We start from the raw sequence: 24202 nt of genomic DNA, 5'->3' as shown, positions 1-24202 counted from the left end.
ATTTTTAGAAGCATAAACTTTACTTGAGCTGAAATAATAGAGGGGGGTAGGCCCGGTAGGGCGATGAACACAAGGACGACCGTTCTAGGATGGTTTCATTTACGGTTTCAAACCGGTTTGTTATTGTTAGAAAAGGATATTAAAAAGTCTGAAGAAAAAAATCTTCTAAGCACCCTAGAGAATTAAATGAAAAAGATCTCTCTTAACTCAGCGGGCGGTCCAATTTTACTATTTCACGCGACCCCAGCTAATGACCTTTCTTTCTGGTTACACAATACAGACAATATTATTCAGTAGCAAAGCAATAAAAATGGTTTTAGGCTATTCCGAATACATAACATATAGCATAGGATCTATAAAATTGTTTGTTGTAAACTATAATACTTGAAAATATTTTCATTTTTATTAAGAAAGTTTTTTTTCAGATTGCAGACGACAAAATACAAATTACCTATGAAAACGAAAGAAAATTTTTATTTGGTTTGAGTAGTTTTAATTCTCCTTGGTAAAAACAAGAGACATTTTTTATTTCAAATATTGTCTGTATTAAAGAAACATATACCCCAAGTTAATAACTTAAATTGTATATCAACTATACAAAATTATGAAATAATATAAAACCAAACCAAATCATTTAAAATATCCACCAGTCCAAACAGATCTCTGACACTGCTGGATTGATAAAGCTGTTATTTTATGCTACTTACTAGCAGTTACGTCCCTAGACGCCTTAAGGGACACTTTAATTAATTAAGGGAAGCGTTAGGGGAGTTGGGGTAAGTCGATCATCCACTTTCAATTTTAGTATTAAAAGAAAGCTATAAAAATCTATATTGGGATTTTTTCTTGTGCGATTCCTCTTTGCGGGGTAATACTACCCTCCCCAAATATAGTTATAAACCTTCCCTCGGCCTACAAGAAGCTTCACTGCAAAGGAGGACCATTTTGGTCCAGCGGAGCGAGATATTAAGACAAAAGATATAATTGAAAATATTACAGTCCGAACGACAAGAGTGGATCTAAGGAAGCTTCGCTACTAAAATGGAATTAATATACGTGGATATTGTGACAGTGGAATTTTAAATTCAATGTAGGTGGCTAATTTAGTCCTAGATATTACTCCATGGTTATATTATCCAACTGGAATAAACATTTTATCAAGGGTGTCTCACAATATCCACGTAATACATATCCATTGCTGCTGAAAAAAAGAACCCCAAATTGTAAGGTGTCCATTTTCATGATATTACTTCATCAATTGTGAATTAAAGAAAAAATGAGTGTTCCTTTGATGCAACGGCTAATTCTTTCGATTGTAAATAACTTTTTTGGTCGTTTAGATATTTCCCAAGAATAAATGTAATAGTATATGTACATGTATGTATAACCCAGACAACTGTTTGGTCCCAGTAGTGGTGACCCTTTTCGCCGGCTAGCAAATTGCTTTCTGCTCTTTTGTAGCGACTTTGCTGTTTTAATATTTCCGACGCTATTGGCTGATATTTAAAGACCCAATTAAAATTTGTCACAGGGTCTCCTCCCCGTAAACATACAGTTACTTAACCCCTGTCACTTCTATTCTTTATATTTTAATGTACGAAGAATAGTGAATCTAATGCAGTGTGGCAAAAAAAGATCGTTTGATTGCATAACTTTTTTCTAGAATTTTGAAGTTTGCGATGTATACACCTGTTTAATTGCTATTACATTTCCCCCACCCTTTTATTGTGCTTACTAATTTTTCTTATAGGGTTGTAAGAGCGTTTCTATAATTTCTTTTTACATGGTTGGGTAACTTTATATTTAAGTGCCATGTCATTTATTTTCTTACCGAAGGATATAATTTTCTTAAAAACTACTTTGTATTCTTACACGGAGAAATTCATAGGTAAATAAACTTATTGTTACTTGTCCTTGTTTCAATTGGAGAAAGATATATTGTAAACGTGGTGCTATTCTTTGCCCGTCACCAAAGATCTCAGTAATTTCTGGGTTGATTTTGTTATATATAGAGAACAACAAACATTTCTTACCCTTTATTCCTTACTTATAATATTGCTTTATTATTCAGAATGACTAGAACATTTTTATGAATTATTCTGTATTTTGAAGCAGCCACCTGTAAACCCAAGTGTCGTCGAAGTAAAACTTTAAAAGGAGCTACAACACTTCTGTTAGCTTTAAACCAAGGGAGGGAGGGAACATTGTTATATAATGATGTTTCTTATTCGTTAGCTTAACAACTTTGTGATCCTTTATTGTGTTTTATTGGTTGGTTTTAAAGTTGAGTGTTTGAACGTTTTAACCATTCATTGTAATATACAGCAGGGGTAAATTTGTGTATTATCATTGGAGATGTATATCAATTTATCGGTTTTTTCTCTATCCTTTTGGATCCCTGTTTAAACCTGTCCTTGCAGGACAAACATGAAGATTATTAAAGGGGGCGGGGGGGGGGGAGGTGAAGTGCTATACATTCAAAATAAGAGATATTGCTAAATTTTTATCATATCTATTTTGAATAGAATATAATTGCTTTCATTTTATTTTCGTTTCAATTTTATTAATCATAATTTATTCATATTTTTCAATATTGTAGTTATTTTATTAAATTTCTACCCTTTAAAGAGACGTCGCAGAAAAAAAATACAAAATGGCGGATGGGCGAAAAATGCCGGTAAATGAACACAAAATTATTTTTGTTTTACTTTTGTGTACCAAAATTGTGGCTACGGGAGTCGTGAAACGTTTCCGGGATACCTTGAAGATCTAAACCTGCAAAATTATACCTGATACCTATAACTGTTTGAAATGTCCACAATTTGTATTGTTTCCCGTAAAAAAATACATTTACTCCAGAGCATTTCAGATAGACTAATGTACTAAGATTATTATAGAGCAGATGCATGAGTTTGATTTTTAAAATATGCAGATAAAATATTTAAATTGTTAATGTAAAACAAATAAGTTTGAATATTTTCACTGTTTTTGCAATGTTTACTAAATTGTTACTCATGTTTACACTGGTAAAGACATAAGTTTTCTTTAAAACTAGTTGTTGAAAAGATTTTAAAATCATTAAACGAGCAGAAATTTCGACCCCCTTATGCACCTCCAAAATACAGCCCCTTAAATTTAAGAGGGGCAATAAAGAAAATTTTAAAACAATTTTGGGACGCTTGTTTGACTTGTTATCTGTAATGTAATACACCCCTCCAAAGCTCATACCTCCTCTCCATTCGGGTTTCAACTGGGTGTTAAAAATCGTAAGAGAGGTGTTGGAATTTTCAGGTACGCTTCCTATATACCCCTGGCAAAACCCAGTGCACGTCACTACATTAAAGTGTCATCCAATGTTGTTTTTCTAATAATTCATTAATGTTAACAGACTATAATTTTTAGAAGAGTAGAAATTCGTATTTGAAAATTAGATTAGCTGTTTACATGATCTTAATGGATATATTTATATATTTTGTATCTCTGTTTATGTTTTATTCAAATTTGAAGCGCAATTCAATTTGTTCCTATAATTTATTTATACATCGTTGCATGCACAGAAATGTTAAGTCATTTTATGTAGCGTGGCTACTTTATAACTCTGTTTGTCCTTCAGAAAAGTTAATTTTCAGTTAATATTTAATTCTATGAAGGACATTGTATATTTCCTTATAACTTCATAACTCTATTTGTCCTTCAGAACAGTTAATTTTCAGTTAATATTTAATTCTATTAAGGACATTGTATATTTCCTTATGAAATTTTGATTTACTTGGCTGCTATTTTAGATAGAAGATTGATTTTCCCAGGCCAAAACTCACTTGGACCATCAGCGCGTCTATAATGTTTTAGGTGACATTATAATTCTGTGTTATTAATCTTATATCTTAATTTTTCAAACGTATTTCTTTAAAACTCTTATTTGTAGAAAAACTTTAAATTCGCCAAAATTAAAATATGCATCTTTCTATTGATAATTTTATCTATAATGAATATAAGCATTAATTTGCATTAATACCCTCCAAAGTATTCACTTATAAGTAGTGATTATAAAAACAGAAATATAATAAAAGTTGCGAAGCACAAAGAAATATGGATTGCCAAACGGACAAAGTGCTGCTTTGCCCATAGACTGGCAGACAAAGTAAGTTGTATACTGGAAGAGAAACAGCAGAGAAAATAAAAAAAAGTGAAAATTGAAAATAATGCTACTTGTCCTTTCATCTTTAATTATTTTCAAAATTTAAAACGTCGGGGAAAAATTTTTATAATAGGACAAAAAATTACCAACGATACTTGAAAAACTATTAGAAGAAATTAAAGCGTTACGGACAGACTGACTGACAGACAGACAAAGTGAATCATAGAGTAGCTTCTCTTCTAAATGCACCCCCATGTGTACAAAAGTTTTATAATCTGATTGCTATTGTATTTTTATTTCGCATAGTTTTGAAGATATAGCCCTCGAAAAGTGTATAGATAAAAATTATAAGCTTTGTTTTTTTTTCTTAAAAAAGAATAATCATACTTCTGATTTCAAACTTTGTTGGTAAGTCCCTGTGCTGAATATTTCACGTAATTTGGCGGAAGAAATTGGCATGGTTTGCCAAAATTTTGCAGTTATGGAGATAATGGGGATAAACCTTATTTCTCTCACTCATCTTTTACTCTTTCTTATTTTCTTTTTTTTACCTATCTTCTCATCTTATTAATCATTTTTAAAAATGAGTAATAACTTTTTTGGCGACCCCAAGGAGCCGATCGCCTTTGAAAAAATTCATATTTATACTTCCTTTTTCTTGGAATGTAGGTTTTAAAAATAAATAGGTTTTCATGATTTTTTTGCATGGAATCGTACTTACTTAAATATTTTAGTTTTTTTTTTCAAAAGAAATGAAGAAAAATATAAAAATATATTGAGTATTATAGTAGGAAATGTGAAAAGATAAAAGTGTTAAAAATGTTAGATTGGCAGCCATTACAAACCTATTGAGTAAACTATCCAAACAATCGATTTCTATACGCCAATACTATTCTTTTCTATTTGTTTATTTTACTTCTTAATAGCGAAGCTTTCCTATAATTCGAAATTTCCATCAACTCAGTTCGTCCGTCTGTCTGGCTGTACAGAAACAAAAAAATTGCAAAGGGATAATGTGTTTTAGTCTTTTAGTACTGTTTAGAAAAACATTTTTTGTAAGAAATATTTGTCTTATATATCTATATCTTAGTTGTTCAAAGAAATAATGTTAAAATTTACCGACTGATAAATGTCTGTTTTTTGATTTGCTGATCTTAAATTAAAATTTTTGAGATTTGCTATTTTTAGAAATTGTAATCCTTTTATTTTTGGTTATTTTTCTTAAGATTTTTTTTCAAACTGCTTAGCTTTATTCAGCTTATACTATTCTTTTGATTAACCCTCAAAGATCAGGCCTTAGCCGCACTCCAATAGATTGTAAGGAAAAGGAGAATACAGTCGCCCTACTATCTCGTCTACTAGAAGTCTTAATTTTGCTATTGCTATCTCGTCTCCTATTTAGTTAGAAGTCTTAATTTTGCTATTGCTATCTCGTCTCCTATTTAGCTAGAAGTCTAAATTTTGCTATTGCTTTACAATAATGCAGAAAATATGTCATGCTTTGCTCACTGATCTGATCTGAACCCGTTTATCTAGCAACCTTTGGTTTTAAGTTCCTTTTTTACTTAAAAACTTAAAACGACTGCTTAGAAGTATTTTTAATGAACAAGAGACTTGAAATAAAAATACTTTTTTCGTGTTACGAATGCGGTAATTCTTGCTGTGTGTACATTTTTCCAATCCTTATTTACCCTATTTTACAATAGTAAAAGGATAGATTTAAGGTCAAAAAAAATAAATTAGGGATTGAGAGGACAATAGACTGTAAATCATGCCGGTACCCAATGTTTTATGAACAATTTCTTTCATGCGTGGGCTTACAAACTTTGGAAACTTTTATGAAATCTAGATTGGTTAGAAAAATTCATATAATAGAAACCAATAATTTTAATTCACAGAAGGGGTAATTTTTTTTAGCATCATTAAAACCATATTAGACCGTATTAGACCTAATATTTTCAGGTTTTACTGCAAATTCAGCAAAGATTTATTAACTATTTTGTCTAAATATATGATATCATTGGGTAAGAATTATTGTAAAACTTGTCCATTTCTGCCTGCAATGTAAAGGCATTGATGACATGGCAAAAAAGTTTTGGCCCTTCCTCTATACTTTCCACACAAAGTTATCAATTTCTTTACTAAATATGTAAATACAGCCATCTCAATCTTGTAAAGACAAGGATTATAACAACCATATGTTACACTTTGGGAGCAGGGCATTTCTACCTTTTACAAGGGTTTTGAAAACAAAAGATTTCTAGTTTTCTAGAGTTAATATCTAGCTAATCTCTAAGAAAGAATTTGGGGGAATAAGGTAGATTTACTTAGAATAAGGAAGAATATCTTAGAATAAGGTAGAATGTAGGGGAACAAGGTAGATTTTCTTAGCATAAGGAAGAATATCTTAGAATAAGGTAGAATGTGGGGGAACAAGGTAGATTTTCTTAGAATAAGGAAGAATATCTTAGAATTAGGTAGAATGTGGGGGAACAAGGTAGATTTTCTTAGAATAAGGAAGAATTTCTTAGAATAAGGTAGAATTTCTTAGAATAAGAGAGAATTTGGGGGAATAAGGTATATTTACTTAGAATAAGGAAGAATATCTTAGAATAAGGTAGAATGTGGGGGAACAAGGTAGATTTACTTAGAATAAGGAAGAATATCTTAGAATAAGGTAGAATGAGTGGGAACAAGGTAGATTTTCTTAGAATAAGGAAGAATTTCTTAGAATAAGGTAGAATTTCTTAGAATAAGAAAGAATTTGGGGGAGTAAGGTAGATTTATTAAACATAATTGTAATAGTGAGGAAAAGAAAGAATTTCTAAGAACTAGGAAGAATTTGTAAGATGGTGGACAGAGGTCACCTTCCTTTAGTGAGAATTTGTGAGATAGTGGACAGAAATCACCTTCCTTACTGAGAATTTGTAAGAAAAAGGAAAGGAAATACCCTTCCTATACCCAAGGAAGTCTGTCCTTTTAAGGAATGACTTCATTTCCTTCATATGATCTTTTTTTTCTTAATATTACTATTAAATGATCATAGCTAAAGTTCAACCAAAAACCGAGATATTGATTTTAAACAAATAAATTGAAAGAAATTCTCGCCTGTATGATATGTTTTATGTTTTAATATATGTATCTTTTCCCTTTTTTTAATACCTCAAATATATTTGGTTGATCCATCTAAAATACAGTAAACCAAATACAGACCTTTCCAACTATTAGCTTTTTAGTAGCGAAGCTAATCTACAAATTGTAACGTCGGTCATGAATTTTCTGTTTGTTTTCTGAAATATACAAAATATATTTATTATATTCTTTATCAGTCATCGTTAAAGGGTTAACTACAAAATATCAAAAAAAGTATAATTGTTTAGAAAATATACAAAAAAAGCTCGTATTAATGTTAATTAAAAAGTTGATATATAAACAATAATTGTACACAAAAAAGTGTACGACGAATTATATTTTGTTTTTTTTTAAAACTGGTTTTTCTCTGATATTGTAGGTTATATAAATGGATGCAAGTATGTGTTTGTTGTATAGTTCAGTTACTCGTCATGATTAAGGTAATTGTTCAATTTATAAATTTGATAGGTTCTTTAAAGTTTTTTATAGCCTTGATACCGATTAATACATACTGGATTATAATTGGTTCTTAGCTATACTGTAAAATTATGTTTAGCATTGTATTTTAAGCTATTTTATAGATAAGTTAGGTAGCAAATTTGAAGATTTAAATCTTTGGTCCCATTGGTGACCTTACTGCTTTTCTTACGTTTATTATTTTAATGACTAATTCTAAGTTTCTTTTCTTTTCTATCACAGCTACTCTACAATTCTAAATTCCGCCCTGTAGGGTCAGAGCCTTCCGCAGTGTCTACAAATAATAGAAAAGTTGGGTCATGTGAAGGAAACAAGGTTGCAGGTTAAATTTTCACAGTAGCTTTTCTCCTATTTATAGCACCTGCGGTGGTCTCTAACCTTGCGGGACAACCACCTAACTTCACCTAACTTAATCTGACCTAACATAACCTTCCAAAAGTTAATGTGAAAATACAACGAAACTCTCAACTTAGTTTCCTTTAAATGACTCTAAAATACTTTCCATGGTCCAAAACTGACAGATATTTATGAAAATTTATTTTACAGGTACTTTGTCTTGTGGTGTTGTGTGGTGGTGTAGCCCTGGCGGGTGTCCCGTCCTGTCAGACTATCTGGGAGGAGAAATGCTGGGATGAACCCAGACAACAGTGTGATACCATTCAGAAACCTCATCAGACTACTTCTTACAGGGTTAGTTTTAATAGATTATTATTACTTTGATCGTACATTACATTTATGTTTTTAAATAACATGAACTTTGTAGCATGTTAATTACCATCTCTCCCATCCCCCTCCTACTGGATAAACAGCCCGACTTACAAATGCGAGGGGATATTGCAACCTAAATTGACTACAATCTTTCTCTTTACAATATCCACTTATATACTGCATCCATCTAGTCTGCAGATTTAGGTTAAGCTTTATGAAAGCCTTTGTTTTGAGTTCGATAATTTATATTTTTAACTTCTTTTAGTTAAGCATAATTTAGTTTAAAATTTTCTGAACTCAATTGATTAAGTTTTGTTGAGTAATATTTATTCTGACACTAAAATATCCCCTAGGTAAATATTAACTTTACTCTAGTAAAATCGTTTGTATAAAAATTTAAGATGGAATAAACCATATAAATAAGAACTTTCATAAATACATATAAAATAACTTTGTTTCATAAAAAGTAAAGAGAAAATTTTTAATAAATTTTTGAAACTGTCTATCACTTATTGCCTTAATATCGCATATGTGACCTTTTTTCGTTTTATTCTAATTACCTTTATTTATAGGAGCAATGTGAAACTGCTTATGACCACAAGTGTAATACTGTTTATGATACCCAGATTGACCTAGTACCCAGACAAGAGTGCAACACTATTCAGGTAAAATTTTGGATTCGTAGATATACCTACTAAATAAAGATAAGTTTATTTCAAGTAAAGTGATATTTGATTTGTCTTGCAATCTTAAGTTTCTTAAAATTTCATTTGATTTAGAGATTCTTTTTATGTATTTCCTTTTATGCGGGGAATCTTAAATAAAATATATGTTAGTCAAGGGGTAGTTGCAAGAAGTGGTTTTAAACTCTAATTTAATGAACTGCATATTTTTTTTCATTTCAATGGTTTGAACTACATCTTTAGAACATATATTTGAAGGAATTTCAATTTTCTACCAGCTAGTTATCCTCTTGACTTGAAAATCATATTTTTTGGATATATGCAACACAAATGGCTGTTTTATTTCACAATATCCTCAAGATTGATATTTTGGTGGTGCCAAATTTATTGATATTTATTATAATGCAAAATTATTTGGTATTTTTTTAACTTTAGCTTACAATCTAAACTTTTTAAATGCACATCATGCAACTGTCTTTAACACAAAATTCGGAACATTTAATGAAAACTAACAATTTTGTTTTAACAATAGCTTCTGATAGGTTTTTTCAGGTTAGGTAAGTGTTAATGATTACCCCACTGGGTTAGAGCCCCCCGCAGTGGCTAGAAATGGGAGAAAAGCTACTTTGAATAGAAGACTAAACCTGCTTCTTTGTTTTCACTATATATACCGAATTTTTCAAGTTTTATAAGAATTTGTGTTTATGATCTTCTTTTCTTATAAATTCTTCCTGTATAGGTGCCAAGAACCGAGTCTCTGCCAGAGCAGAAGTGCCAGAATGTTCCAGAGCAGAAGTGCCACACAGAATACGAGGAGAAGTGCCACACCGAGTATGAGCAGGAGTGCAACACAAAGTATGAGAAGGAATGCCACACTGAGTATCAGGAGGTCTGCAATACAGTCAATGAACAGGTTGGCAATTAATATTACTGTTATGGAGGTTTATTTGTTGGATATTTCTAATATCTTAAAATTTTTAATAATCTTGTTAAGTTCCAAACATTAATAACCTTAAGAATTTTCAATATATAAGCAAAGAAAAGTCTAATATTAAAAATTGAATTTTTCAGGTATGTGATACTGTAAGTGAGACTAAGGTTGATTATGTGAAGCACACTGTTTGCAACCTGGAGACTGAGGAACAGTGCCATGATGCCCCTGAACAGAGCTGCAGGACTGTACAGAAGCCAGTTACTAAATACAGGTAAAAATTATCCATTTCAGATTGAATGGTTAAAGATCTACCATTGTACCTTGCTCCCTCAACTTTTTAATTCGTGCAGGGGTACAACTTTTCTAATATATCCACCTGGTACAAAATTTGTAGGACACTAAACACCTACTGAACAACGAGCATTAAAATAATACAAAATTTTGTCTAGCTGCATTATGAGGGTAATTTTAGTTTTATTATGGAATAAATCTTTTCCTTGTGTTCTAATATTCACACTAGTTTAACCCTTAACTTTTAAGAGAAGGTTAGGGTATTCAGAAAGGGCCAAAAACATTTATAAAGCTTTCCCAAAAATTACAGCCTATTCAGACTAGCAATTTTTGAGAATTTAGCTTACAACTAAGAAAGCCTTTCTACTTTATATAATCAGATTGGAAAAGTATACAATTTTTAAAGTTATATATTTTATAGTATTTCTGCTATAATATATGCTAGCGGCTCTGTATTTCAAGAGCTCTGATTTTGCAAAAAGGCCTAAAACCATCCCAAGACTTAATCTGTAAATAAAAAAGCCTAAAACCATACTTTAAGATTCCTTGAAAAGGATAACTAAATCAATTTATCGGTTAGTGAGATCCTTCGTTACAGAGAAAAAAAAGCTTATTGATATATTTTCAGAGATGAGCAAAAGTGCTCCACCGTCACCACCCAGGAATGTTCTACCGTATATGAGGAGGTGTGCACTACCACTACAGAGAGACAGTGTACCACAGTAGTTGAGAAGGAGTGTACCTTTGTCAATGGAGAACAGAAATGTTGGGATGAGCCCAGAGAGAAGTGCTGGGACGAGCCTAGGCAAGTCTGCAACCAGGTAAATAATCTATAATACAAAGTAGCTTGATGTCTGTCTGTCTGTCTGTCCGTCCGTCCCTTAAGATCTCTGTAACCACTGAACCGATTGGATTCTACTCTTCAGGGTATATACCTATTGGTCCTGTGGTGGTTTTAAGCTATTTTCTTGGGGGGTGGGACACCCGCAACCCCCCAAAAAACAAAAAAAATCCCCCCCTTTTTTTTTTTTTTTGTAAGAAATATCCTTGGTCCTTTGTAGAAGATTTCCTTTGTGGAATATTTTTTTTTACAAATTTCACATTACACTTTTTTTACCATCTCTTGGGGCAAAGCCCCTAGAGGCTAGGGGCGAAGCTGCTAGTTTCGAATATAAAGTATTAAGAATTTAAAGATTATTGAAATAACTGAAGGAAGGTCTTTTATTTCTCTTCACTTTTCAACTCTCTGCTAGGGGAGAAATTAAGGGGGGGGGGGGAGTTTAATGCAACCATCTCTTAATCAGTTAGCAAATGGCACTTAGAATTCAAATTTTGACCTGGAATTTTGCATGATTAATCCTTGGTAGGTCTATTTTCCCTAAATTGAACAAAAAGTTGGAAAAGTATAGTTAACGGCTGACGGCTCAGCAGTTTAGCTATTTTTAAAACTATTTCAAGGGAAATCATCACGAAACCTATCTCCACATAATACTCTATGCTGCTCCAAAACGTTTTCAAACTGTTCTAGCTGCTAGTTGCTGGTACTAGAAATCTAAAAATTATTTTTTTGTATCATTTCACATGATTTAAAGCAAAAATATGTTTCAAAAAGTTTATTTCTACAAAATTTATGGCAGATTTGCTCTAAAAATAGACAAAAAACGGCTAGCCGTTAGCCGTTACTTTTTCAACTTTTTGTTCGATTTAGGAAAAATAGACTTACCAAGGAATACTCCTGCAAAATTTCAGATAGAAATTCGATTTGCTCACTGATAACGAGATACTTGCATTAAACCCCCCCCCCCTTATTTGAAAATGTTACTTTCGAAAGCTTATTTTTACAAGAAATATTTCACACAATCCTCCTTTTATGTTAAAATTTCGATATTTTTGTAAGGTTCCCAAGCAGAACTGTGTAGATGTACCCAAGCAGGACTGCCAGACTATCCAGGTTCCATACACTGACTACGTTGCTGACCAGGAATGCACCACTGTTAACAAGTAAATTTTGCTTACAATATATTAAATCTTTATTGTTAATTTATTAATTTCTGTATTCTCTTTTTTTTTTATATTTAGATATCTAAAGGATCCAACCCTACGGCCCAATTTTCTTTTTTTTCAAAAAGAAAAAAGTCTAACACCATTGTTTCCTAATTTTCTATTTTAGTGGTTTAGAATTAAAAACTTGCAGAATATAAAATTTCTTTATCTAGGCCTGTCTGCCGTCCGGTTCCAGTATCTAAGTGTCATGAGGTTGAGGAGCCAGTTATAACTGTAGTGCCCGTCCAGAAGTGCTATAATAAGCCCAGACAGGTATATTTAATTTTTTTAACAAAATATAGTACGGGTTTTTATTTTTAGAGTATCTTTTGATTGGTAATCTTAGGTTAGGTAAATGTCATTATTGTCCCCCAGGGTTAGAGACTTTAGAGCTAGAAATGGGAGAAAAACTACTGTGAAAATACAGCTAAGACATGCAATATTATTAAAAAAAATATTCTGCTGCAATTTTAAATAAAAAACTTCCTATATGTCCTCAACTCTTAAATTTTGTCTGAAGTTTAATTTTTTATAATTTAGTTTTCTCTCCTATCCCCTGTTATCAGTCTTGATTATGGATTTACTATTTTTAGGTTTGTGAGAAGGTTCCCAAAGAGCAGTGCCAGGATGTGCCCAGACAAGACTGCAAGAATGTTCCCAGGTAAAATATTTACTTACTCTGCTGCTATTAAAGCTATATTGTTATTTTGGTTGCAAAGAATGTTTCAGTGAGCATTTTCTTTAATTTACTTTGTCTTGCTTGTCACTTGTGTTACAAAAATGTTTTATATGTACTTTTGATACTTGTATAGGTAGAAACATTATACATAATTATGATCCAAGCATATTTTCAGTTATTTCAGCTTTTTATTCAATTTATACTAGCTTTCTAGTTTTATGATTTTGCTTTAGTCTGGGTTGGATTTTAAGTAGCTGGTAATTTTCCATTTTTTCCTATGGAAAAAGATTATTTTGTCTAATGAAATTTTTACTTAGAAGTTTATTATAATCTTTTTTAGACAAAAGTGCGCCCAGGTGCCCAAGGAAGTTTGCAACACTGAATACAGACAAGAATGCAAGACAGAGTACAAGCAGGTGGTAATTTTTATCTTTAGTTACCCATTAACATTTGTTGAGGGATTTCTCTATTTTTATCAAAAGTTTGGGTTTAATTTTTTATAAATTGGTTCGAAGACTGCTGTTTATTTATTTTCCAATTTTTATTTAAAGGGTATTTTTTATCAAAAACTTCATTATGTATATAAGGGGGGGGGGGGGGTAGGTTGTGCTAAAATTCCGTAAATGTGTCTGTATTAAGGAACCGTAGCGATAATATTCAAATAAAATAAATGTATATTTTTTTATCTATGGTTTTATTCAATAAGGAATACACCTATTATCATTGTTCTACTACAGTTTTTAAGCCTTAAAACTCTCACCTTTACGGAATTTTAGCACAATCTACAGATCTCTCTTTATCTTAGATTGTCATTTTAAGGTTTCTACTTTGTTTTAAAATGTATATTAACAATTTCCCATATTTAGGTGACCAAGTACGACTCTAAGGAAGAATGCAAGACTGTCCAGGACAAGATTGAGAGACAGGTCCCCAGAGAAGTCTGCAACAAGGTCCCCAGGAAGGATTGTAAGCAGGTATACAATTTTTTGTCATGCCTAAATTTTTTTTGAGATTGAATTGAAAATTTTTAGTTAAAGATTTAAACTATCAAATTGGATTTTTTTAGAAAAGCTTTAAATTATTTTAGGCTATTTTTAATCACTTTTTCTAATAGATAAATTATGGCCGTAGCCTTTAGTCTTCATACAATAGATTCATTAAGATGCTATGGAATTTTCCCTAGTTATAAGAAGTTGAGTGTTGAATTACTGCATCCTCAGATGTATCTACATAGGATTCATTTTTAGTTTGTGTAATACAGTTTTATTGTTAAAGATTAGAATCCATATAGTTTAAAATAAGCTAACACCTTTTATATCTTCAGGTACCAGTTACTCAGACTGAATACAGACCCGAGACTGTTTGCAAGACTGTGACTCAACAACAATGTACCAAAATCTCTAGAAAGACTTGTAACTATCACTAAGTCATGTTTTAACAATTTTATGTTTTTAATAAATAATGCAACAAGCTTACAAATGCATTTATTTGTTTAACTTATTAAAATTAGTAGCAACTCATTTCTGTCCATAGGGTTTTTGAGTCTTAATTTTTAAAATACCCTTATATCTTTATCATGAGCTGAACCTTATAAGGTCAAGGGAAGGTTTTTAAACTAGTAACTTCTGTTAAAAATTTCCCACCAAAAAATAATTTTTTGTTTTATAACTCAAATTTAATTTTATTTCTCCTATTATAAACAGATTTCTGCGGATATAGAATGTACAAATATAAGAATAAAACTAGTATTTTAGCCTGGAGGTGCCGAATTGTGGGGGGGTGGGTGTGATTACTCCATTCTAAATGGTTGTAGGTGCCTACAGCTAGCCTTAATAGGCACTGGTCGCTGGAAGGGAAAAGCAGTTTTTTGAAACCGGCTCTCTGTGATTATTATAGATTCTGATATATACATACAGGGCGTTTAAAAAAAAACTGCGTTTTTCAAATTTGGGAAACAACCATTAGGAGTACAAAAAAAAATAATTATGTCAATATTCTCTATAAAAATATGCATCGAAATTGTTACAGGTGTATTTAATATCTCTGAAAATAACAGCGCATTTTAAAGCATAAATATTTCAAAAGATGCGTATGATTCTTTTTTCTGGTGCCTTATGGTTGGTTTTCAAAAATTTATTAACTCGAAAACAACATCTTAATACGGCCAATACAATTTTCTACCAATTACACTAAAAATTTCATTTAAAATTCCCTCACTGAAAAAAAATATTCAGTTTTTCTTTTTGTATACTTGAGAAACATGACCTTAAAAATTGCTCATGTTCGTGAATCCCCACCCCTCATTTAATCTTATAATTTTAATTTGATTGACAGGTTAAGATATAAACTCATAATTTAAGCATAATTTGTAATTAAATGCTTTAATAAAAAAAATTCAAACTTCAATAACTTTTTTGTCTTTAGAGATTTTTTTTGTCAAATAAAAAGGAGTTTTTTTCTTTTTACTATAACCTACGTTATTAAAGAAGATTCTTTTACTGCAAATGCATCACAATCAAGAAATGTGAAAAAATGACAAATTGCAGTTTCTTAAATGCTTTTGTGAGGAACTAAAAAGCATTTCGCCTTTAAAACTCATTAAGGTACTTTTCTTATACCTTTTTCTAAATTAATATTAAAATTCTACAATTTTTTTATACAAAATAGAAGAGTTATTTTAATTTTTCTTGCACAACATTTTTCACATAAAGCATTTTTGGAAACTATGTACCTATCATAGAGGCCGTATTTTTAGAGATAATGAAAAACACCTGTTATAAATTTGATGTACTTTTTACAGAGAATAAGGACATATAATTGTTTTTTCTGTATTCCTTCTGGTTGTGTCAGAAAAACGGAAAACGCAGTTTTTTCTGAAACACTGTGTATATACAGGGTGTTTAAAAAAAACTGAGTTTTCCAAAGAAGGTGTATCAACGTTTTTGCTTTTTATTTAAGATAGCTAGCCGGTTCTTTCAGTAAGTAGTAGATGTAAAATTTTTCATAGAATTCAGATATGCAATCGTTTTTTTTTGTAGACCTCTTATTTTTTAAGTAATTTAAGTTTTATTAAAATCTATTTTTTTAACCTCGGTTTAATAAAAACTTTAGACCTAAATATTTTCTCAAACAGACATAAAAAACATGGGTTCATATATACCTTTAGAATCGGAAAAATATTACGAATCCATTCTAAGCGAAATTGAAAAAGTTTTAAAAAATTGTAATAAAAAATAAAAAAAATAAAAAGTTTATTTTAAGAATTGTAACTACTAAACTAGCCAATCACAAATCGCGAAAATTGACGAATCACGAAGATTAACCTATAAAGTTAACCAATAGAATTGCCAAAAAAAAAGGAGAACGTTCATACAATATATACAATAGATACTACAATAAATATAGTGATATTACAGAACATGTAAAGAATGAAAAATTATGAACAAATATGCATCAGTCTGTTTATAAACTTCAAAACAATGCAGTTAAAAATACATTATTGCTTCTTGTGTTTAAAAAATATCTGCTACATTGCTTTGTCTTTTGTTTAGGTTTTGTTCAGGTTTTATTCAAGCTAACCCTTTAAAGCTGAAAATCATGATTCTTAAAATAAACTTATATTTTTAATTTTAATTTTATAGAAGTTTTTCAATTTTGCTTAGAATGAATTTGTATTATTTTTCTCATTCTAAAAGTATATATGAACACATACTTTTTATGCCTGTGAGAGGATATTTTTAATTTCAAAGTTTTGATTAATCCAAGGTTAACAAAATAGATTTTTTCAATAATTACTTAACAGAATTTTAAAAGTAAGGTGTCAAATTAAAGATCTTACTATTTTTGTTCATACTGGCCATTTTCTTCTTTTATTTTGTTGCATTTTAGTACCTTAAACCGACTTAATTTTTTTTTTTTTAAACTTAAATTACTTAAAAAATAAGAGGTCTACAAAAAAAACCGATTGCATATCTGAATTCTATGAAAAATTTTACATCTACTACTTACTGAAAGAACTGGCTAGCTATCTTAAATAAAGAGCAAAAAAGTTGATACGCCTTCAATAGAAATAGAAGAATAGAAGCATATTCTGAACCCTTTTTTCGTCAAATCTAAGAAGGAACATTTCTAGCAGACAAAAGTATTGTTAACTTTCGACTCAAGCTGATGTGGATTCTTAAGAAATTATAGACTCGCTACTCGATAGTGAGGCAAAATTATTTTTGTGAAAAATCATCCAAAAGCACATTAAAAATCTACAAAAATTAAATAAAATCATATGTTAATAACCCTTTAAGATTTTACTTAATTTTTGTAAATTTTTTTATTCGATTTTGGAGGATTTTCCACAAAAATAATTTTGCCTCACCAGCGAGTAGCCAGCCTAACTTTTTTTTAAGAATCCACCTCGTTACTAAGCTTTCAAATTTAAACGAAATTTTTGGGCAATTAATTCTGATTCCGCAAAGCTTTCTACTAAGAAAATATACTGTTTACAGCTGACTTTTATGTATGTATGAAATGAAAAAAAACATGCCTTTGTAGCAAAATGTGTACACAATTTCAACCAATGAGATCCAATGTAAATTCCGATGCGATTCTCCTATTGGCTCAATCAGACATTCCCTCTCTTTCTTAGTACCTTTATTACGCCTTCTTTGGGAAACTACCATTAGGAGTACAAAAAAAATAATTATGTCCATATTCTCTATAAAAATATGCATTGAAATTGTTACAGGTGTTTTTTAATATCTTTGAAAATAATGGCGCACTTTAAAGCATAAATATTTCAAAAGATGCGTATGATGTTTTTTTCTGGTGCCTTATGGTTGGTTTTCAAAAATTTATTAACTTGAAAACAACATCTTAATACGGCCAATACAATTTTTTACCAATTGCATTAAAAATTTCATTAAAATTCCCTCACTGAAAACAAATTTTCAGTTTTTCTTTTTGTATACTTAAGAAACATGACCTTAAAAATTGCTCATCTCTGTAAATCCCCACCCCTCATTTATTCCTATAATCCTTTAATTTGATTGACGGGTTAAGATATAAACTCATAATTTATCCATAATTTGTAATTAAATGCTTTATTAAAAAAAATTCAAACTTCAATAACTTTTTTGTCTTTAGAGATTTTTTTATCAAATTAAAAGGAGTTTTCTTTTTACTATAACCTACGTTATTAAAGAAGATTCTTTTACTGCAAATGCATCACAATCAAGAAATGTGTAAAAATGACAAATTGCAGTTTCTTAAAAATGCTTTTGTAAGGAGCTGAAAAGCATTTCACCTTTAAAACTCATTCAGGTACTTTTCTTATACCTAATTTTTCTAAATTAATATTAAATTTCTACGATTCTTTTATACATAATAAAAGAGTTATTTTAATTTTTCTTGCACAACATTTTTCACATAAAGCATTTTTGGAAACTATGTACCTATCATAGAGGCCGTATTTTTAGAGATAATGAAAAACACCTGTTATAAATTTAATGTATTTATTTTTTTAGAGAATAAGGACATATAATCTTTTTTTCTGTATTCCTTCTGGTTGTGTCAGAAAAACAGAAAACGCAGTTTTTTCTGAAACACTGTGTAGACTAATGAAAAATGCAAAAAACAAAATCAAAAGCATTCCTTCTTGGGAGAAAATGCGAGAAAAGATTTTAGCTATTTTTACCCTAAAAATCACATTAGCAAGCCTGTAAAAAAATATACACACATTTTAAACATGTCTTTGCTCAGCACCTAGAAGTGGTAGAAAAATGCTACACATATCATTGTAAAGCTCATAACCTCTAGTTTTCATATTGGTATATAACGTTTTTGTACTATTATTAGTTTTTCAGCTATCCTCTGATGTATACACAAGTTTTAAAAATGCAGTTTTTTCTTTAATTTTAAGTTTGATGCTTGTTACACAAACCTTTTTCAAATTATATTACTTAGCACCTAGGAGTTATTATTATTAGTTATATAATTATTTTTGAAATGTAAACCAACAGACACGAATTAAATGATAGAGTAGATTCGGGTACCTAATTCAAATTTAAAATATATCTTTTTAAGTATTTATTTAACTAAGATTAAATAGCAGTTTTGATTAAATAGGTTATTATATTTAGGATTGAATACGAATACTTTATTAGCAAATAAATATAGATTTAAATGATTCAAACTGTTGATCAATTATGTAGAAATGCTTCTGAAGTAATAGGATATCTGTTTGTGTGTAGAAACACCAAAGCAGCAGGATGACTGTCTGTCTAATTTTGTAACTTTATTATATTTCGTTAAAAACGGTTTATTTCGTTTTCTTACAATACAATCATTATATTTTATTGATCGATATTCCATAAATTACTAAGAATTCCCGAAAAATAAGCTAAAAAGAGTTAGAATATTGGGAAAGACGAGAATTCGAAGAATATTTAGGAACAAAATCAAAATGAAACGAAAAAATTATCCGAAATATTCGAAAAAATTCATAAAGTATTTCGAAATCCGAAAAGAGCGGAAAAAACCAAAAATTAAGATTCAAAAAAGTAGGTAGTTAATTTTCATAGTATCTAAAAAACATTTTTTAAAGAAATTTTATCTGAAATAATCAATAAGAAAAAACTAAAAAATTAAATGAGGTTGGATTTATTAAAACAACTCAAAAAAAATATTTTTAAATGTGACATAAATGGATTAATTAGGTAAGGTCACAATGAAAGATTGACTAGATTCAATAGCTAACAAGTCTTCTCCGTCGGTTCTAACCTCCAGCACTTCTTGTGGTACAGGGTAGCCATCAGAGTTGAGTGGACATCCTTGGGGCCACAGATAACCCGAAGCTTACAGAATGTGGTAGATAAGTGCTCGGTTCAAAGGAGCTGAATGGGTTGAAGACCAAGAGGGTGTTGTCTGTGAAACAATGGAACTGGAGGACTGGTCTGTTAGAGAAGCTAGAGATCTGGGAACTGCGGTACTCGAGGATTTAAGAATTATTCGTGAAAATATTTCAAGTAAAGTAGTGTCATCAATGGCACGATAGTGCTGAGCTGTAGAAATGGAGCGCCAACAGCCTAAAACGCGAATATGATCATCGCTCATGCCTAATTTAAAGGCCGTTGACACTCCTAAGCTTTTTACGGATTTAGACGTAATATTATAATACGAGTCCTAGATTGCGGTAAATTAGGTTCACATCCTTCATTAGGGTAGTGGCTGAAATAGCGTAACGACCGTCTGCTACAAGGATTCTAAAAAACAAAATAATTGCCGTAAGTAAAAGAAATGTGAGAGGGTTTAAAAGGGAAAAAACGTTGAAATATTGACTTAAATACTCGCCTAGAGGATTTTGACGTTGCTCCATTACTGGTCCGCGGCAGGGGAAAGCTGGTATCTAGACAGGATGAATCTGATGAAAACAGTCTGAGACGATTATAGTACAGGACTAGCAGTGAGTATAAACAGTAGTCTGATCCATTGAAAATGACGTAACTGGTGGAACCTTGAAATCTAAAAAACAAAAAGATTTCTTAATAAAAAATCGAATTGGGAAAAAAACAGATAATATGTCTTATATAAAGAAACTCAAGTAGGTACTTTTTTAAAAATAAAACAAAGAAATTTATCACGTAGGTATTTATTTGAAATTAAGAAGAAAAAGTTTTCTTTAAGAACAAAATTTATTAAGTAGGTATTTATTAGGAATCTGAAAAACGATTTCGTAATCATGAAGTAGGTACTTAAAAAATTTAAGAAGGAAAAAAAAACATTATGTACCTAGGATCTGTGTTTGAAGATCTGAATGTGATTGCCATCGCCGGAGTATCTCCAAGGGTGGTGACCGCGATACCACAAGCTCTGAGGCGTAAAAGATCGGATATTCTTGCACACAAAAAATACTGAAGGTGCTGGGCAACTATAGCTCTTAAAGTCACGATAGGAATCTGAATAGAAAAATAAAATGACTGCAAAATATGATAGGTACTTATTGACTTTAAACAGAAGAGTTTTTTTTTTTAAATATTTTTTTGTGTGGAAGTAAAAGAAAATCAGAAAGAAAAAATTTGTGCGACAAAAATTTGAAATACGTGGTTGAAGAAGCACAGGTATTCAAAAAATAATATATTTCACCTGATCTGGGTCTTTCAAAAAAGGAGTCACATGTTTGTCAATCGCCATAGTCAAGTATTGTGTGGGCAATTTGGGGGCTTTCTTCGTCAATGGCTGCTCTGCTGATGCTCTTCGGACTATTGCCTGGTACATTCTTTCAATGTGAGGAGTCCAGGGTGATTTTACGTCTAGCGCTGATGATAGGAAGTCTATTGCGCCTGCTAAGCCTACAACTGCGGATTTTTTTGCTGCGGAATTTTCCAAATACTCAATATACGAGGCTAAATCTTTCTTAGAAAAAGTAAGCAGAGTCTTATTTTTGGTGTTGCAAAACTTTTTGAAATGCTTCAATGTTCTGTTGTGAATCAATTGTGTAGATTTAGTTTGTGAGGAAGCGGTTAGTTTAATGTGACGCTTCATTTTATCTGAGAAATTATATTTCTCTAGAACTGAAGGAAAATAAAGAGGACCTCTTTTCTCTAAAGGTCTGTTGTTGTGAGAAGTTTGCATGGATGCATTGAATTTGTGAAAGTTTACCCTGGAATGTTTAGGCAGAGTTCTCATTTTAAAATATATGCTGAAAAATAAAAATTTGAAAATTTCATGAGAAAAAAATATCAACATCTTTTTTTAAAAAATAGGCAAAGGAATGGCATATTCTTTGCCTGTATGAATCAATAAGGCAAGAGTTTTGAAAGGTTTATGACCATTGAAAAAATTTTTAGGTGTAGAGGCAATATAAAAAGGATCCCAAAGAAGAAAATCTTTAATGAAAGGACTAAAACAAGATCCTTTAATAATACTATTCCAAAAGGGATAGGTCGGCCACACAGGCAAAATAACCACTGCTGTTATATCATCATACAATCTTAACTTATTAAAAACACGAGAAAGCACAGATATTGGAGGGTGAATAAAATAATATTCTGAACTAGTCAGAGAACATGTGAAAAAATCTATGTCGTAACAGTTTAATTGTGGGAAAGGAGAAATAAATTTTTCTACTTTGTTATTTTTTGATGTAGCAAAACAGTCAATTGTAAATTTGATAGAAAAATGGTCTTGAAGAAAATTAAAATCATTTAAACTAATTCCAAATTCATTGGAAGATTTAAAAAGTTTGGAGCCACAATCTGCTAAAGTAATTAAAGAGCTGTCTCGAGGTAGCCATTTTGGAATTATTTTTAAAGAATATTTGAATTCTAAAATCTTTAATTGAATCAGAAGTTTTTGAATTACTAAATTACGGCTTCCAATGCGAAGAAATAAATATAAACACATGCTATCAGTAATCCAAATAACAATTTGACCTTTGAGAGTTGAAAAATAATTACTATAATGTTCAAATGCTTTGATAATACTGAGTAACTCTCTATGGCCTGAAGACAATTCAGTTTCTTGGGGGGTGAATAAATAATCAGAAACTATTTTACAATCTCCTGCTTTAAATGAATAAGCCATATGGTCGGAAGCGTCCGACACAAAAACGTTGTAAAATTTGTCAAAATCTTTAGGATCAATATTGTCAATTAGAAATGAAACTTGGAGGGGGGATATGACTTTGATTGATTTGGATTCTGTACAGATAGGTTGTCCGTTCAAAGGAACAAAGTGTTCCTTGCAAAGAGATAATTCTTGAAACATATCTAAATTGACAAAAAGAGATCCTTCCCAACCATATTGTGTGGTGTACACACCTAATGCGTGGTTAGAATTTCTGGCAATTACACGAATGAAATCACCATGACTAAAATAAGCATGACATAATTTGCCTAATAAAGAGGCTAAAATTTTAACAGAAACAGGATCGTTTGAATCAAAGGCTGACAATATGTTATCAATTAAAATTAAAACTTTTTGAATTTTAACGACTGGAAGAGAAATTATCATGGTACTGCTATTCAATATAAATCCTAAATACTGGATGCGTCTGACTGGTTCTAATTGACATTTCGAAAGTTGAAGATGCCAGCCAGAACATAGTAGAACAGACATTACGAAATAAGTGCTAAGAAGACATTTAAAATAATTAATCTCTACTGTCAGCCCGTCATCAATGTAGATGGAAACATCTACATTGTGACGGTGACAAAAATGTTTGATAGGACGGATTAAACAATCTGTTAAATAAACTGCTGAGGCTACCCCGAAGGGTAGCCTTAAATATTTATAAAAAGAAAGAGAGCCATCTGGGTTCTTGTATGAAAATCCAAATAATTCAGTGACTGAAGGATCCAGAAAAACCTGATGGTACATACCCCTCAAATCCCAGGATGTAAAATATACATCCTGGGAAATGCGAGGTAGAACCGTTTTAATATCGTTAAGGCTCACATTCTCAGGTTGAAGAAGTAAATTTACGTGAAGGGAGAGATCAATACACAATCTAAAATTAAGAAAAATTTCAAATAAAATGTAGAAACAAAACAAAAACATAAAAAAGTAAGAAATAAGAATCGAAAGAAAAAAAGGGAGGGGGGGGAATAAGGTTTTTAGAGGGATTTAGGAAGAAAATATGATGTAAAAAAGAAAAATGAAAAAAAGAAAAAAAGAGGGGAAATGATAAAAAAAATTGAATATTTGAAATTTTTCCTAAGTTTAGTTGTGTTTGTTAAGCTACAGGTTCTACTTGCTACAGTTAGAGGAGAACAACAGTAGGGCTGATGATCTATTTGTTCGATAATACCCTTGTCTAACAAAGATTGAATTTCTTGATGAACAAATTCAGGGTTGCGAACAGCACTACTGTTATTTTTCTCAAAATACGGTGTCAATGGTGATGTAAAAACTTAAGAAAAAATTGGATAGATTATATTTTGTAAAATAATATGCTGCTGAGAATTGTAAATAAAAAATAAAAAATTACTCTATAATCTACCTGGGCGATATCCATAAGTAAGAGTATTTAAAACAAAAGGAGGTGCTTTTAAAATAACATCGTAAAAGTTTATAGCTGTGAGAGAATGAATAGAATATGCAGGAGCGTATTTTGACAAAAAACTAGA

The 24202-nt window shown here is 30.9% G+C and overlaps 2 protein-coding genes across 2 annotated transcripts; one reads left to right on the top strand and one right to left on the bottom strand.

Annotated features, from left to right (window-relative positions):
- Positions 1 to 7538: 7538 nt before the first annotated feature.
- Positions 7539 to 14564, top strand: LOC145330495 (uncharacterized). The gene is made up of 12 exons (XM_080175123.1): positions 7539 to 7710; positions 8294 to 8437; positions 9028 to 9120; positions 9878 to 10051; positions 10210 to 10343; positions 10992 to 11184; positions 12261 to 12364; positions 12580 to 12679; positions 13000 to 13067; positions 13426 to 13501; positions 13952 to 14059; positions 14410 to 14564. The coding sequence occupies exons 1-12, from the start codon at positions 7663 to 7665 to the stop codon at positions 14509 to 14511; spliced, it is 1344 nt and encodes a 447-aa protein (XP_080031249.1). The 5' UTR covers positions 7539 to 7662; the 3' UTR covers positions 14512 to 14564.
- A 5200-nt stretch (positions 14565 to 19764) lies between these two features.
- LOC145330494 (uncharacterized) lies at positions 19765 to 23738 on the bottom strand. Its single transcript, XM_080175122.1, has 3 exons — positions 21219 to 23738; positions 20865 to 21031; positions 19765 to 20597 (listed from the first exon to the last, which is right to left on the bottom strand). Exons 1-3 carry the CDS (start codon positions 21819 to 21821, stop codon positions 20339 to 20341), a joined length of 1029 nt encoding a protein of 342 aa, XP_080031248.1. The 5' UTR covers positions 21822 to 23738; the 3' UTR covers positions 19765 to 20338.
- Positions 23739 to 24202: the final 464 nt, after the last annotated feature.

This window comes from Acartia tonsa, chromosome 10, assembly GCF_053477335.1.
Source record: "Acartia tonsa isolate MP-2025a chromosome 10, ASM5347733v1, whole genome shotgun sequence".
Classification (NCBI taxonomy): Eukaryota; Metazoa; Arthropoda; class Copepoda; order Calanoida; family Acartiidae; genus Acartia; species Acartia tonsa.
This window is presented reverse-complemented; position numbering and strand designations above follow the sequence as displayed.

What these genes read in the sequence shown, in the direction of transcription:
- LOC145330495 (XM_080175123.1), top strand. Translation starts at nt 7,663, where the DNA reads ATGCAAGTATGTGTTTGTTGTATAGTTCAGTTACTCGTCATGATTAAG. An exon ending in AGTTACTCGTCATGATTAAG is followed by an intron (nt 7,711 to 8,293) that starts GTAATTGTTCAA and finishes TTTATTTTACAG; the next exon opens with GTACTTTGTCTTGTGGTGTT. An exon ending in AAGAGTGCAACACTATTCAG is followed by an intron (nt 9,121 to 9,877) that starts GTAAAATTTTGG and finishes CTTCCTGTATAG; the next exon opens with GTGCCAAGAACCGAGTCTCT.
- LOC145330494 (XM_080175122.1), bottom strand. Translation starts at nt 21,821, where the DNA reads ATGTTGATATTTTTTTCTCATGAAATTTTCAAATTTTTATTTTTCAGC. An exon ending in TTTTGAAAGACCCAGATCAG is followed by an intron (nt 21,032 to 21,218) that starts GTGAAATATATT and finishes TTTTCTATTCAG; the next exon opens with ATTCCTATCGTGACTTTAAG. An exon ending in TCTTCAAACACAGATCCTAG is followed by an intron (nt 20,598 to 20,864) that starts GTACATAATGTT and finishes TTTGTTTTTTAG; the next exon opens with ATTTCAAGGTTCCACCAGTT.